The 14947-nt window shown below is 44.4% G+C and overlaps 1 protein-coding gene across 4 annotated transcripts in view; it reads right to left on the bottom strand.

Annotated features, from left to right (window-relative positions):
• Nucleotides 1-14947, bottom strand: part of robo2 (roundabout, axon guidance receptor, homolog 2 (Drosophila)) — a 151073-nt gene that overhangs the window by 123337 nt on the left and 12789 nt on the right. For all 4 annotated transcript variants that reach the window (XM_034113215.1, XM_034113218.1, XM_034113217.1 and 1 more), the window contains exon 2: nt 14565-14891. In XM_034113215.1, the coding sequence (XP_033969106.1) occupies nt 14565-14891 (327 nt within the window). The remainder of the gene's footprint in view (nt 1-14564; nt 14892-14947) is intronic.

Genomic DNA, 14947 nt, shown 5'->3' with positions numbered 1-14947 from the left:
CAAAGAACAGACAGGACTCTCTGCAGGACACTCTTTGTGCCATGGCCGCTCACAGGCGGAAGGACAAAGCCGTCAGCTGCCTGGACACCTCGTTAGGCCGCTCCCCGCAGCTCTCACATGGCACGGGGGTTGACTGCAGCCCTCATGCTGGGATCGGCTCACCGCTACAGTGAAGCCTTAGCCACAAAGACATACACACATGCACGCAGACAATGTGTAACTGTGGAGCGTCAAAGACCAAAGGAGAAATACAGTGCTATAAAACACACCTGTTCTGTAGAAGGTTCAAGGCCCTCCTTTCAAAAGCCTCTTTCATGGATATTTGCTTGGGTTGTTAAAGCTGATCTTTTCAGATGCAGTCCACAACAAAAGCGCCTCAAGCCTGGTAGAGACGGCTGGGGGAAAGGGATGAGGCTCCCTTTACTTCTAATGCTCTTTTATCTTTTTACCCTTTAGAATATAGATTAAGGGTTTTTACTGAGGTTAGGTGGGTGTTGACTATATCAATGAGAGGTACATGCAGACCTATATTTATAGAGTCAATCGGACCAGAGCAGAGGAGACATATGTCAATAGAGAAGTACACACTGTAGCAAACTGTACATATTGTACATACACTGATACCAATTATACTTTATATTGTGGCAGTGTCTGTTCTTGATTGGATTATTAAGTCATCAACATTTCAGCATGGCTGTCAGATATGAGAGTAGAAGTAAATGACACAAAATAGCAAATGACAGCTGGAAAAAGCAAATCCAAAGACCTTAAATCGATGCATGCATGCATGTCATTTGCAAAGGAATAAATTGTTTTGACATTCTGAGGTTCCATCATGTTTCCACTCACAAGCTTCCAAAGGCTGTGTGAGGCTGTTTCTACTTTCACCAATAGGCGGTTCCTGTTAGCATGCCCTGGAATATTAAGTAGGCATAGTGCTTAGCTTGCTTAGACCAAGGCGAATAAATATGCCAGAATTAGTTCCAGCTTCATACGCCTTCAACATAGGATCCACCAGTGAATGCAAGCCCATTCACCACACTTCAACTCGTTCAGGCTACAAAGAAAAGCAAAGCAAATGTCATATTGACACAAATAAATAAATAAATATATTCTGGAAGCTTTGTGAGGGTGCTATACATAAATGCAAAGCGAAATAACAGCCACTATCAGGGATAAACATACAGCATATTGCAGAAACAGCCACACTGTATTTATACCACACATATGTATTATTACAGTGCATACATATAATATTAATGTGACATTGCAGGGTATTATTCAGATCGTGCCACGCATGCATTTGTTTTATTTTCCCTGAATCTCTGTGACTTGCTTAACTGAATAATTTTTCAAGAAGCAAAAATAAAATTCAATCAATAAGTGAGTTCGATCAGACAGATCGTAAAGAACCACTCATGTCTCACAATCGATGTAATAATCAGATGATACCATATGGGGCCATTTTTTGGGTGATGTAGTTCCTCTGATGTTTAATGTTTTAAAGTACTACAGTTGCTCCCTTTTTGGGAAACAAGTTCTTCATCACGCTGATAATGGCAACACACTTGCTTTCACATTGCTGTTTGTGTTGCTGCTGTACATAGTCATGGTGTATATTCGAGATACAACATGTAGTCATTTATTTATAATGGACTGACAATGTTTTATCCTATTAAAAGTTAAACTGATGTCATCTCAAATTCGATGAAATGACACACACTTAATGTATACAGAAATCAAACAACCATCCTCCCCCACCACTCAATCACGGCAAGCATAGTATTTTCAGCCATTACAAGGGATGATGTACCAGAAGGTAGCGATCAGTCAGGCCCGCTTGTGGTCACCTCCCATGTCTGTACATCCATTCCCCTTCAACATCTGTGGACTCATATGTTACTATGCTTCTACCTGTCACTGTCTGTCCACAACCCCACCAACCACACCACACATCAATCAGCCCACCCCTGCTGCTTTTTAATCTGTTCCCACCCCCAAGGACAAGGCACGCTTCAAAATTACAGTGAAGAAAGGTCACCCCATCCAATTAGAACATCATCAGGGATGCACACTAGAGGGTCATTCCCTGAACCCTTGTAGCACATCGTAAATCCTACACTTCCCAAGGAGGAACACCCACTCTGGCAGCATTCAGAATGACTGACTGATAGCAGATGAAGAAAATGAGGTGCAAGGATGCACCTTTAACTGTAATGGTGGACACGACTGATGTGGATTATTTTTGGATTGGTACAAGGTGTAATGGCATGTGAAAGTGTCACGATAGGTTTATTTCCTGAAGATGATCAATGTTATCATCAGTCCATGTATTGACCCTGTGACGACCCGGGGCCCAGATCAATCAGGTCTGCAATCAGGATTAGATCAAGCTGCCCTATGCATTCTCTCTCATCACTCTAGGAGCCTGTTATTTGCAAGGGTTTAGCCCCATAACTGGACACACATGCAGGCAGGGAAAGGGACCGGCCTTCTGGAACGAGAGAGAGATTCTTTGGATCAAAGGGTCCAATGGGATGTACCATGTGGAGACCATTGTCTTAGCTTCGGCAGAGGAAACAAAGCTAATGAGAGCAGGGTAGATGGAGAGATGGAGAAAGAAAGAGAGGTTGGGTCAGTGAGCTTTGAGCCTCGTGTGGGTTGATCTAAGCCAATTAGAGACAAGTGACAGCTCAGCTACATGTTCATGACACAACTAGACCACGGTGTCGCTCTGAGCCCCAGCACCCCGCTGTACAAGTTTGACTTGGACCCCAACACGCCCTTAACACTCCCCCCAAAATAACCCCCTATCATAACTCTCAACACTCCAGACACAGACCAAAGCCAAGGGAGAGCAGAGAGTATGTTTTAAAAAAAAAAAAAGACAGTCCTCTACTCTTCTGGCCTGCTTCCTCTGCTCTCCAGAAGGAAGTGGCCAGTCAAGCAGAGCTCTCTTTCTTGCCATGGTTGGCCAATTCTTTTGACATCTGACGTTGTTGAGAGTTGCTGTGGCGACCTGGCAAGTCCACTGACCTTTGCCCCAGCGGTTCAAAACGTGTGAACCCGAGACGAGAGTAATCCAAAAAGCTTGATGGGGGATATGTGAAGTGAGGAGTTCCAATTGAAATGGGGGGGGTTGGTTCAAATGACCACCGGCAGCTGTCATTGCTGTGTTGCCTTCTTCCTGTGAGCAGATACTGGTGCAGAGCCTTCCTTATGTATACGAGGGGAGGTGGTGGGCCACCAGGTTGTGGGTTGTCAGGGCTCCAGCTCAGGGCTTGTGATTAATGAGACAGGGCATCGCACCACAAGGAGCTCAGCAGCACGTGCCACACTGGTGGTAACAACAAAAACTCTTGACACAGTGTGTGGTAGTGGAGCCAGAGTCAAAACAGTTCAATAGTTAGACCATTATATTCATGTGGACAAATCTACACTCATCACCAGACATACACATGACTATATATAATATATATTGTGCAGATGTCAACGGTTCTGTGGCACAGCCATTACGCTGAAATAGGCTATGTTTCCTTTAATGCATCTTCTCATTCACCCATGACTGAGCATAACGCATGTGAAATCTATGACTGACGGTTTGGGGGAGAAGAAGCACAAAATGCAGAGATGGAGCATGACAGGAAGGAGTGATGGGGGTGGAGGGACACCCAGCAGGGGGTGGGACAGTACAGCCCTCCGCACGTCTCACGTCTGCCACTCAAGAAAGTTAATGATGCCACGATCTTGGGCCAACCATCCCCCTGCTGCACGTGAGAAAAGAGACAGACAGACAGAGAGGGAACTGAGGGTGGTGCTGCTGGCACATAGATGCATTGAAAAGAGTATTGGGGGGGAAGGGCGTGGGGGTGAAAATGGATGGTCCAAGAATATGTAAGACAATCAACACCCCAGTTGGCGACATTGAGTGAATTTGAGATGAATGATATGACCCCCCCCTTTTTTCTTCCCAATCACATTGCTGTCTCCTGCCCTCATTTGCATCCTTTATCAAGTCACGTTATTTATTAAGGTTTATGAGAATCTTGGCTAATTTGATTAGCAGTCAGTTACTACGTCGTATTAGAGTTTTCATTGCGTAAAGGGAGATGGGGATGGGTGTTTTGTCTGCAGAGCTGAAATGTTATCATCTACAGCCAGAAATTTAGGGGATAAGGGGGAAACGGAGGAGGGATGGGGGTTGAACAGTGGCAAGATGCTGAGGAGAGATAACAGTATCTGTTCTAGCACTCACCAAATGTAGAAGGATTGTGCAAGGTTTAGTTTCACAAAATATCTAACCGAGCAGAATATTGCTTCATGGAGTAAAAAATATAACATACATGGGAAATGAAAGGGGTTCAATGATGTCAGAATACCAGTTTGTCATGAAGCAGGAAATGAGTTCAATCCGGTTGCAATCTAGTTTTGAGGTTACTGCAGTTACAACAGAGCTTGAGTACTATAAGAATGAATAAGCTGACAGATGCTCATATCCCTTAGCCTGTAACTGAATTATCCAAGCTTTTCCTCCTCTGACACAGGAATAACCCTGCCTTCCTGGGCTATTTCTCCTTTCATACATCTCCCAATAACACAAGGGTAACTGTATTAGCAGTGCAAGCTAGAGATGCTCTCCAGACTGCCAAATGGACCCTATGCAGCCCTGTTTCCAAGTCATGAGGTCAAATGATGGTCAATCGATGGTCAGTCCGAGGTCACATTCAGAGCTGGCCAAAGGTCAGCCTATCTGGACCCAGACTAGACTATCAACCCCCTGTACTCCCTTGACTGGAGCTAAATCATGGGGACAAGCACCTTCTGCTTGAAGTCTGAAAATCTGATATGAAGAGCATTCTAAGATTTTCTCAACTGTTGAGTAGTGAAAAGGATTAATCATTAAAGGTATCATACAAATAATTAACAATATGTCTGCACTATTTCTAAATGATAGTTCATTGTTAATTTTCAGGATGTTTTTCACAGAACGGGGGTTGTGTGCAAAAGGATAAGTGAATTACCAAAAACAGGCAATTAATCTAATAACACATTAGTTGCATAAACTAACAACCGACTAATTGCAGATGTATCCCACTCAACATGTTTTGAATACAATTATTTTCCATAACCTCCTGCACAGCCACAGCAGCCAAATCGATATTCATGAAGTGTCAGAGTTTTAATTCATGTGTCTGTTCCACATGAACACCACAGGGACCTTTAAAAGAAAGACAAGGAAAAAAGCTAACATGTACATTTCACAGTTAGTGCCTGGGCATGGCTTATGTTGGCCAATTAAGCTGTTCTTTTTCAGCTCCATTACAACGCGGCGTCTGGGGGTTCATTTTTCCCTTACTGTGCCATTTAGGCATCAAATGGGCAAATGTTCATCGTGCAAGTTGGACGAAAAAGAGGGAGTTTGGAGTCTGTTACAGAGTGTGTGCACGGGTGTGTGTTCATTGGCATATGTGCCTTTGCAAAACTTGCCTTGTGTACCAGTTCAAACATCTATGGGCTGCTGTGCTTGTGTGCCTTTGTGTGTGGAGGCCTAATTTGCGCATGAAACAGGAGAGCGTTAATGGCTTTTAAAGATCGGTGGAGTCAAATGAGCACACTCATCAGTTAGCCACACACCCCTCGGTGATCACTCAGTGTCGTTAGATTTCATTTCCTGTGGAATAAGAAGATCATTGTGGATCCAAGACAAATCCCTGCAATTACAACCACGCTTAGGATGATTCACTGCCATCATTTATGTCTCACTGGGTGGTGGGTACTGTTGTTTATGGCATTATTGTCAATAGCAATCATTGGAAATACACTAACAATGACAAAGAATTATTAGAATTTGACTCAAGCAATATCTTCCTTAATGCTATCCATTATGATTTTCTCATCAGCACAGTAGGCAGAAAGATACAGAGAACTGCCCAGACACCTATCTAAACACATACACAATGAAACACAGGCAAACATGGGAGGCACCTGCATGTTCGTTAATAGCTTTGCCCTGGACAGTGTAGAGCACGGGGGCCAGCAGCAAGAGGCACTGAGATAACATTCTGCTTAGCATTTGAATAGGGTGTTCTGATTTCTATTCAGTTGGCCTTTGGCCATGCTAGTGCTTAAGTGGTCTGGGCGAGTCTGTCTGGTCTCTCTTGTGCCAACCAATGTGCAGGCTCATATCTGGCCATGTGAAATGTCTGTCAGTGTCCCTGTCTGTGTGTCTGTCCGTTTGGCTGGATGAGTGTCTGGCTGGTTAATAACCAGCCTGGCTAGCTGCTAATCATCATCCCAGCTGCAGAAGCAGGTGGCCACACATACCACAGCTTCCAGTCTCATTCACCATGTGATGTCATCTAAATGCACCTGGTCACAACGCTTTACACATAACTGAGATAGCCAGATTCCCCCTACGTCCCCCCTATGTGTCTCTGCTGGTCCTGAAGATGAGAACCGTTGACATTTATTCTTCATCTTGTGAACTGGTGGCTGCTGAATGAACAACATTAAACTTGTTTGTCCCCTCCATCACCTTCGCCAAGCCTGGGGTGGATCCCAGAGCAGTCTAACAGGCAGAGGCAGCAGTTAGGACACACTCCACATTGAACTGGGAAGCCATTAACTCTGCAAAACACAAGGTCACCTTCAACAACACGACACAGCAGCCACCCAACTTCCTCTGCTGATAGGCCCAGTGGATGCAGCGGTGCAGTCATGTAAAGGTCAGGCTGTAAAACAGAATGGTACCACAGCTGTCTCACAAACCCCACGCTCAAACATTTGATCGTGTCACCCTTCACTTTTGAAAGTGATCAAAATGCTTTGAGTATCACTTTCAAACAGCAGGAAAGGAAATGAGAGAGGAAGGGAGTGGGAAGGGGGAAAGAGGAAAGAGAGTGATTGAGGGAGGGAGACGAAGAGAGAGAGGGAGACAGCAGAGACTGGATGATCAGGTTACAACTCTGATCTGCAGCTGTTGAGGGCTCTGGTGGCTGATAGGTGTCCCTTACAGCAAATGTAATCCTAGCCAAACACAATATCTGTCCACGCCATCGGGAGATCACCAAGTCATAACACATCCGGGCCCACCATAACTCTGCTGTGGCCTAGGGCCATGGGAAGCCTGGTAACAGTTTAAGGGACTGTAAAAAACAACTATTTTAGATTAAATCAACATAAAACTTGCAAGAAGGGAGGACCTGATTATGTTTTTCTTTCCAAGCCCACAAGGCTGGCAAAGTTCTACACTATGAACTCTCAACTTCCTATGGCCAGCTTGGAGTGTATCCCATGTATTCCCCTCTAGTCTCCTACTTCCTCTCCATCCACACAGTTCAGTTGAGAATCTAATGAAGCTGAAATGCTATGTCTCCTATGTTCCCAAAGGGCTACTTAAAGCAGGGACTGCCATTAATGTTTGCACAACTAGAAAAACATCCACAAAATACATTTAGCTTAAGCATTTTTGTGTACACTTGTGTGAATGTGTATGCGTACTTGCTTGCAAGTGCAGAATAGCTCAGAACAAGATATATTCATCAGAGTGTGACAGTCGTAACCCAAAATAAACTGGCTGCATCTTGGGTCTGGCTGAGTCATGACCCTTCCACAAGATCAATCCAGAGCAGTATTTGGCACCTTTGTGTTGCACAAAGGCATGTGTGTGTGTGTGTGTGTGTGTGTGTGTGTGTGTGTGTGTGTGGGAATGAATGTGTGTTTAAGGTTGTGTGTGTGAAAGTAACTAAAGAAATAATGGGCAATTGAACCAGGAACATCAGAGCAGAAATAACGCAACATTCCACACGCCAGAGGGTAAATCAATTCCAGCGACATTCGATTCAAACCCATATCAGCTAGCGCCTGAACTTCAGCCCTCCACCCTGTCACCTCCTCCCCGCTCCATATGATGGATTACCATCTCTGGCAGTCTCGGAGGGTCGGAGAAAGAGAGAGAGGAAGGCTGGTGGGGGAGGTCAGTCACTACAGGGACATATTCATCGGAGGGGAGCGTTGGGTTAAGGAATTATGTCTTGACAGAGATCTAGGGAGGATAGGAGAGGGCAAAGGGTTCTCCAGGGGTCAGAGGATCCAATCCTGACTGGACTCAATGGCAAGGCACCCTAAGAACGCAGAGTCCACAGGGATTTCACTCAGGGCCACATTTGTGGATTAATTGTATTATCACTCACTACTCCCTTTGCCCACTTATCAGCAAATGGAGTGGTATCAGATATAGTCATCTGAATGCTGCTAAAAAGCACACCTGTGCAGTAAATTAAAATAGACTTACAGTTGGAAATGTGTTTGGTTATCTACACACAGGCAGAAGGACGGATTAATAGACTGATAAAGTTAGGGATCTTCGGGAAAGGTAATTTGATGATCAAATTAAATCTACCTGCTGAAAAATTGAAAGCTACATGGGGCTTGAATTAATTAGAACCATAAGTCAATATCAAAATAGAAATCAAATAACTAACCACCCATGGAAGCAGGAGCCGCTCACCGTGTCTGTGTTTTAAGGCTGATCAATATTCAGCCTGCAGACAGTTTTCAATCATTTACAGCTCAGTCGGCATCCAAAACTGTCTGATGAGAATAAAAGAAGTGGCAATGCAGGGTAAGTTTACTTTATAGCTTGTCGGAATGTGTTCACTTTTTAAAACAATTCTGCCAAGCCGGTACAATTTAGCGACTCCATTTGAATGCACATTTTATATTTGAGTCACTGCAGAGCGAGCACCCACGGTTTAAAGTGTTGGGTGATGTGACATGTGAGGTTGGAGTGGGGCAAGGAGAGAAGTGTAGGCGAAACACTGCCAGGAGAGACAAAGCAATAGCCCTGCATTGTCAGAGAGGAGAGGCCATCAATAACAGTGTCACTATAAAGAGAGAAAGAGGGAGAGTTTGAAGGAGCGAGAGTAGGGTTTATAAAGGAAACACAACAAAACCCGGTGCGACGGGTGCTTCATCTTGCCGGGCACTAATGGGCGTGAGAAGCGGCTGGCTCAGCATTCTGTGCTTGACGGCTCACTCCTCTTCTGACGGAGCTATGGCATCCATGACGGAGCGCCACACACTTGTTTAATCCAGTTTATACACTCGAAGGTGAGACACAATGGTCGAAGTAGAGATGTAGAGAGTGAGAAACAAGGGAAAGAAAGAGACTGATAAAGGATTGAGAAACATGGTCAAAGGTCATCCCACACTTGGATCTTATTATGTGCTGCACCTTCTCACCACACTTTCCATCTCTGTCCTCATGTTTCGCTGCACTTATTATTGCTGTCATTATTCAGCTGTCGAGATCCACAGTTGATGTGTGCTATATTACCCATCTGCAACACTATACTTGTTCCCACTGAAGGTAAGAAGGTAACACAGATGGGCTTTTCTCCCTTGGTGGAGCTGGGGAGGTCAGAGCTGGGACACAAGGCCCGCTGAGGATAGTAAAAGTGTAGTCTCAGGACTTATCGTGTGTGTGTGTGTGTGTGTGTGTGTGTGTGTGTGTGTGTGTGTGTGTGTGTGTGTGTGTGTGTGTGTGTGTGTGTGTGTGTGTGTGTGTGTGTGTGTGTGTGTGTGTGTGTGTGTGTGTGTGTGCGTGTGTGTGACAGTGAAAGGTCAGAGTGCTGGTAGCGACTGCAGCATATTTCAGTGATTTATCTTCCTGTTTAAATAACTGCAGGACGGTCTCTTTCGATGCATTGCAGGAGTCTAGTGGTGGCGGGAAACTTCTCATTTACTCTGGCCATCTGTGGCTAATAAATGTGAGAGAGCAATCTACATGCTGCTGTGGAGAGCTGGTGAGAACTGTGTGTGTGTGTGTGGATGTGGATGTGGATGTGGATGTTTTTGTGTGAGTAAATCCCAATAGATAACAACACCTTTTTACGGAGGTCAGCACACTCCAGCTGCACGGACACAGAGCTGACACATTTAATCAGGGATTTCTCCTCCCTCGCAGTTTATCAGGGGGAGGGTATTTCTCACACCCTCGCCTGCTCTCACCATCTCTCTTATCGCAGGGCCACATGTTCACCTTTTTTCGGCATCTTGCTTTTTTTTTTCAAATCACTTAGTCTTTCTGCATATAACTCGGCGACCTTTAGCAATACATTTTAAGTATCTTTCCAATATTGCAGCTCTATAAAGTGAGCCAAAACAGTGCCAAACATATCAAACACAAACAAACATATTTAATCAAAAATGAGACTGTGCTCAGTATTCAAGACTGTGTTTGATTTCCTAACTGTAGCATGCGTCATTAATGTGTTGGTAATGGTTGCATTGTTGCTGCTTCTTTCATTAACCTTCATTATTTCTCAAGGACTTCAGCGCAGATTAAACCTCAGCCTACCGGGGTTTATGGGAGTGTGAGGGCAGGTGTTTGTGTACACTTTTGTGAGAGTGTGTTAGTGTCTGTTGATCGTGTGCTCACTGTCATTCCATTTTCTCATCTCTGAAATGGAGTAATGAGTCCAGATGAGCTTGTGGAAGGCTCTGCAGTGCGGCTCAGCCTGACTCCCCACCTGGCCTGCTCCTCCTGGCCTGTCCCTTTATTAGCTTCCCCTCATGCTGGACACAACAGGAACAGCTTGGTACCCTCCTCCTCTCTTCACCACTCACACTTCTCCCAACTCTATTTTCTTGCTAATTACCTTGTTGTACGAGCACCAAATGCTCACTAACGATTCACTTAATTGCAGAAGTGGTACATTAGATGATATCAAAGGACCTTTTTAAAAGTCATCCAATCCCATTCCAAGCGGCATTTAGAACCAACCCAAGACATCTGTTTCATTTCTGTGTCATTTGCATTTTTAAAGGTTACAATCTGAGGGAAGCGGGAAAAGATACAGATCAACACCTGAAGATTATGTGTGTTGGTTCGTTAGCAATCCCTCTCTGACCAGATACATTAAATACACAGATAACAAACATGTCAGAGGGTCTGAGTCACAAGACTCAATTATAAGTGCAACTTGTTCACTCTCAACACACACATGCTATATATCCACCTGGAAAAATAGGGCTAATTAACATGTTCCTTGAGATCCTTTCGCCCCAGGTGTGCCTTGTCACCCTTACATATACAGAGATATCCGCAATGCTAGCAATTTATTCAGCAGCGGTGGCTGCAGCTAGCATTTTGACACAGGCTTCACAATGATTTATGAACCTGCTCATTGACCTAGTTTATGCTGAAAAGAGAAAAGGGAGCACATCTTCTCCTATATGCGGCATATTCATCCCACGGAGCTGGCCTGCAGTCAGTTTTGGAGAGCATGGGATGTAGAATGAGATTAGAGCATTCAGATACCCTGTAGGCAACGTGTTTACAAGTTTCCTATCTTCTGAAGTACAGGACAGTGAACAACACCTATAATGAAATGTGTTCCCAAATGCAAGCTATGTCCAAACATTATCCTCACACTCTTAGATAACAGAGGGCAGTTCATGCTCTTGCCTCCCCAGTTGTGAACAATATCTGTTCAACATCCAACACTTAAAGGAGACAAGTGGGACGACTAAACCCAGTAACAGCACAAGTCCTCCCAATCTGGCCCGCATTAATAATGCAGACGCACCTCTCAGAGGCCTCTCCCCCCTCTTCCTCTCCACTCCACCTTCAGAGAGAGTGGTGCCCAGCTTGATGTCCAGCATGCAGCCGTGCCGCTTTGCTCAGTGCACACCGAGTTCAATCCATTTCAGAGCCGCAATTAAATTATCTCGCCAGGGTCCTGCTCAACCACTCGTGAACGGGAGGGAGCAAAGGTGTGTTCAATATGTGGGAGGGAGAGGGAGGGAGAAGACGAGGGATGTAAGGGGGGGGCATATCATACACACAATCCCAGTTCAGCATGGATATAGATTTAAATGCTGCTTTTTCCTGTGCGATTAGCTGTGGCTTAACAATCACTAGACGGATGTCAGGACCTGATAAAGCTAATCACTGCAGTAAGCCAATGCTGCGGGATTCAGTAGCCCACCCCACCTTCTGCTCCCCCAGCCCCACTGAAGACATGGCGAAAAAAGGAAGCAGAGAAAGCCTAAGGCTCTAAACTACCGAGCATGGAGAGGTCCATAAAATCTATAATAGCCTTATATCTGGAAAAACAAAAAATATATAAAGAAATGGTCGTTGAAATGTCCAAGAAATTCATATATGATATACTTTATATATATCATTACGTCAGTATTTGATCTACAATTAAACAGCCTATACAACTGTATATTTCATAGGATGTATAGTTATAAAGTGAGGGGGTGCACTCAAACTATGATAAAATAGCTCTGTGGCAACAATAATGGCGCTGTGCTGATTCTGTCCATTCTGGTGCCTGAGGCCAGACACTTGATTGGTTCAGACTCCAATCCTGCAGATCAGCTTCAGGACATTCCCGCTCAATATCCTTTAAACTACTTGTCATTAAAGTTGCAACAAGTCATTAACATATTATTGTAATACCCTTCAAGTATATTTCCTTTCTTTTTCCTCGTGCCCTCAATTCACTCTATTGCCTCTAAACGCTATGATCCATCCATATTCAAAATGTTTTTATGAACAATATTCTACTTTGATAAAACCTCATTTCACTGTCTGTCACGACATAATCAAGTAAAATAGTGACTGTCCTTTTTGAACTGCACTTGACCCACCAGCACAACCATTTCCTTCACCGACACTCCATCAGTCAGGCCAACACTGCTGTCATTCCCAAACATGTGCCTCAGGTCGGGTCAGGTCAGGTCAATAGAAGCTCAATTGTGTGAGGTAATGTAGAGCCATTTTCGTTTTTGTTCTGTACGTAGAATTGGAAGATCGAACACTTTGATAAACAATTAAATGTAGATAGGGAGTTGGTTTAATTTAATTTTTTTATTATTCTTTAATGTGGAAGGGTATTTGGGTTTATCTACAGTAAGTGGATTGATGAAAGGAGACATAATAATGTCTTATTTGGAGCCAAGGATGTTTTTTTGACAGAAATAGCCATGGTACATTTATTTATCCCCGTTTCCCAATAGTGTGGCCTGGGGCTTTTGCCCTGGTCCTCTCTCTATCAAACCCAGTATTACTTATAATACCAATCATACATGTTCTCTTATTTCTTCACCTTCCTTATCCCCTTATCTGCAGGTTTCCTGACCCCTCACCTTAAAGCCATTCATGGAGTCAATGCCTCTATTCAACCCCCTCTGCTCCTCGACATATTACATGAGAGAGGGAGAGATCAACTGAAAAGAGAGGCTTAAAAACAGTATGAGAGGGGAAAAATAAAATAATCTGGAGTCTTCATACATTTTTCATGAATTTTCATTTAGACTGGGAGAGCCCTCTTACAGCAATCGATAGATCAAGCTGCTGTCACGCAGTTAGCACCTGGGGGCAGCTGGGAGGCCCTCAGGAGGGCAGGGGACTGAATCTGAGGCAGAGACCAACCCCCCCCCCCCCTTCAACACACTAAGTCCATTTCCCAAGGATAACATACCTAAATCCCATTTACTTCCACTGATCATTGTAATCACCTTATACATTTTTTTACAGGTTCTCCTAAAAACATAGACAATTTCTGCAGTTTTTTTGTATGTTCACAAAAATCAAGAAACATCTTCTCCACAAAAAGGCTTCTTGGCTAGCATTTGTCTCTAATAATGACTCCACAATGAAGTGAAGTTCATACCTACTGCAAAATGATACGTGAAGCATCCAAAAACACATTTTATAGTGGGACCTAGTCCCTGTTTGAGACACAGGACACCCCAGGTAAAACAACACAACGACATAAGGACACAAAGACTTTACGCTCCACCTTATGGGCAGTTGAGGTGCCTAGGAACCGCTCCATAGGAAGCCCAGCCTGAAGCCTGTGTGGGGGGGGGGGCTCATCTTCAAAGGTCATTTGATCCACAGCTCAGGTTCTGCCTGTCAATGTTCACCAACACAGTCCAGGCAGCTTGTGTCAAATGTCCCACAGGACTTTGATCTGTGCCTGTCGTTCTACCCCCACTCACCTGTGGGAGACCCATATCTACCATACCATCATGTCTCTCTCATATAGTCTGAGTGTCTGCAGACCACTTCAATAAAACTCCCGTGAAGGATCATATTTAATTCAAGTGCTTGCTGGAGAAATACTCTGTACAACAAATGATTCCACCAAACTCAACGTGAGAACACCTCTGAGCTTAACTGTCCCTTTAAGACCTACAGGAAATGAGTGCAGTGTTTTTATAATAATAGAGAACACAGAAAGCAAGATGAAGTCAACGCTTATAAAAAGGGTCATTTCAGTTTCCTCAAATAAATTACTGATTTGTTTACTGTTATTCCCTTCAGTAGGGACGGCACTTTCCATTATGGATAAATGGAAGAAAGGGATAATAGATACTGCTGACAGGAAATGCTAAAATTGTACCTCTTAATTCTTTCTTGTGCTACATGTAAATCCAGTCTTTCCATCATCGGGAAGCAGATGATTTTTGAGTTAAATTAAATACGCAAACAAATTTGAATCAATGCCACAAAGAAATGAAGAAGAACCAGGAGAGTGACTCACATGCTACTTCCAAAGAGGCGTTGCGGCTGACGGCTTCTCCCAGGTAGTTCCGGGCCACACAGACGTAGGCTCCTTCATCCGGCTTGCTCCGTCGTCCATGGACGATGCGCAGGAAGAAGAGCGAGCCACTGGGCAGCAGCATGCGGTGGGAACGTGGGTCGTCTTTGTCTGTTTCCACCCGCTCTGCATCCTTGTACCACTCCACTGTCGGGGTTGGCCGTCCCTCAGCTTTACAGTTGAGGGTGGCGGGCTCCCCCTTGGAGACGATCAGGTCAGAGGGGTGCTCCACAATCCGGGGTGGGGAATCCTCCTGGCGCAAACGGGATCCTGGGGGAGAAAGGAGAGATACAATTAGTCATAGAATATTAGCGTGAAGAATTTAA

The sequence above is a fragment of the Trematomus bernacchii genome, unplaced genomic scaffold (assembly GCF_902827165.1).
Source record: "Trematomus bernacchii unplaced genomic scaffold, fTreBer1.1, whole genome shotgun sequence".
NCBI lineage: Eukaryota > Metazoa > Chordata > Actinopteri > Perciformes > Nototheniidae > Trematomus > Trematomus bernacchii.
This window is presented reverse-complemented; position numbering and strand designations above follow the sequence as displayed.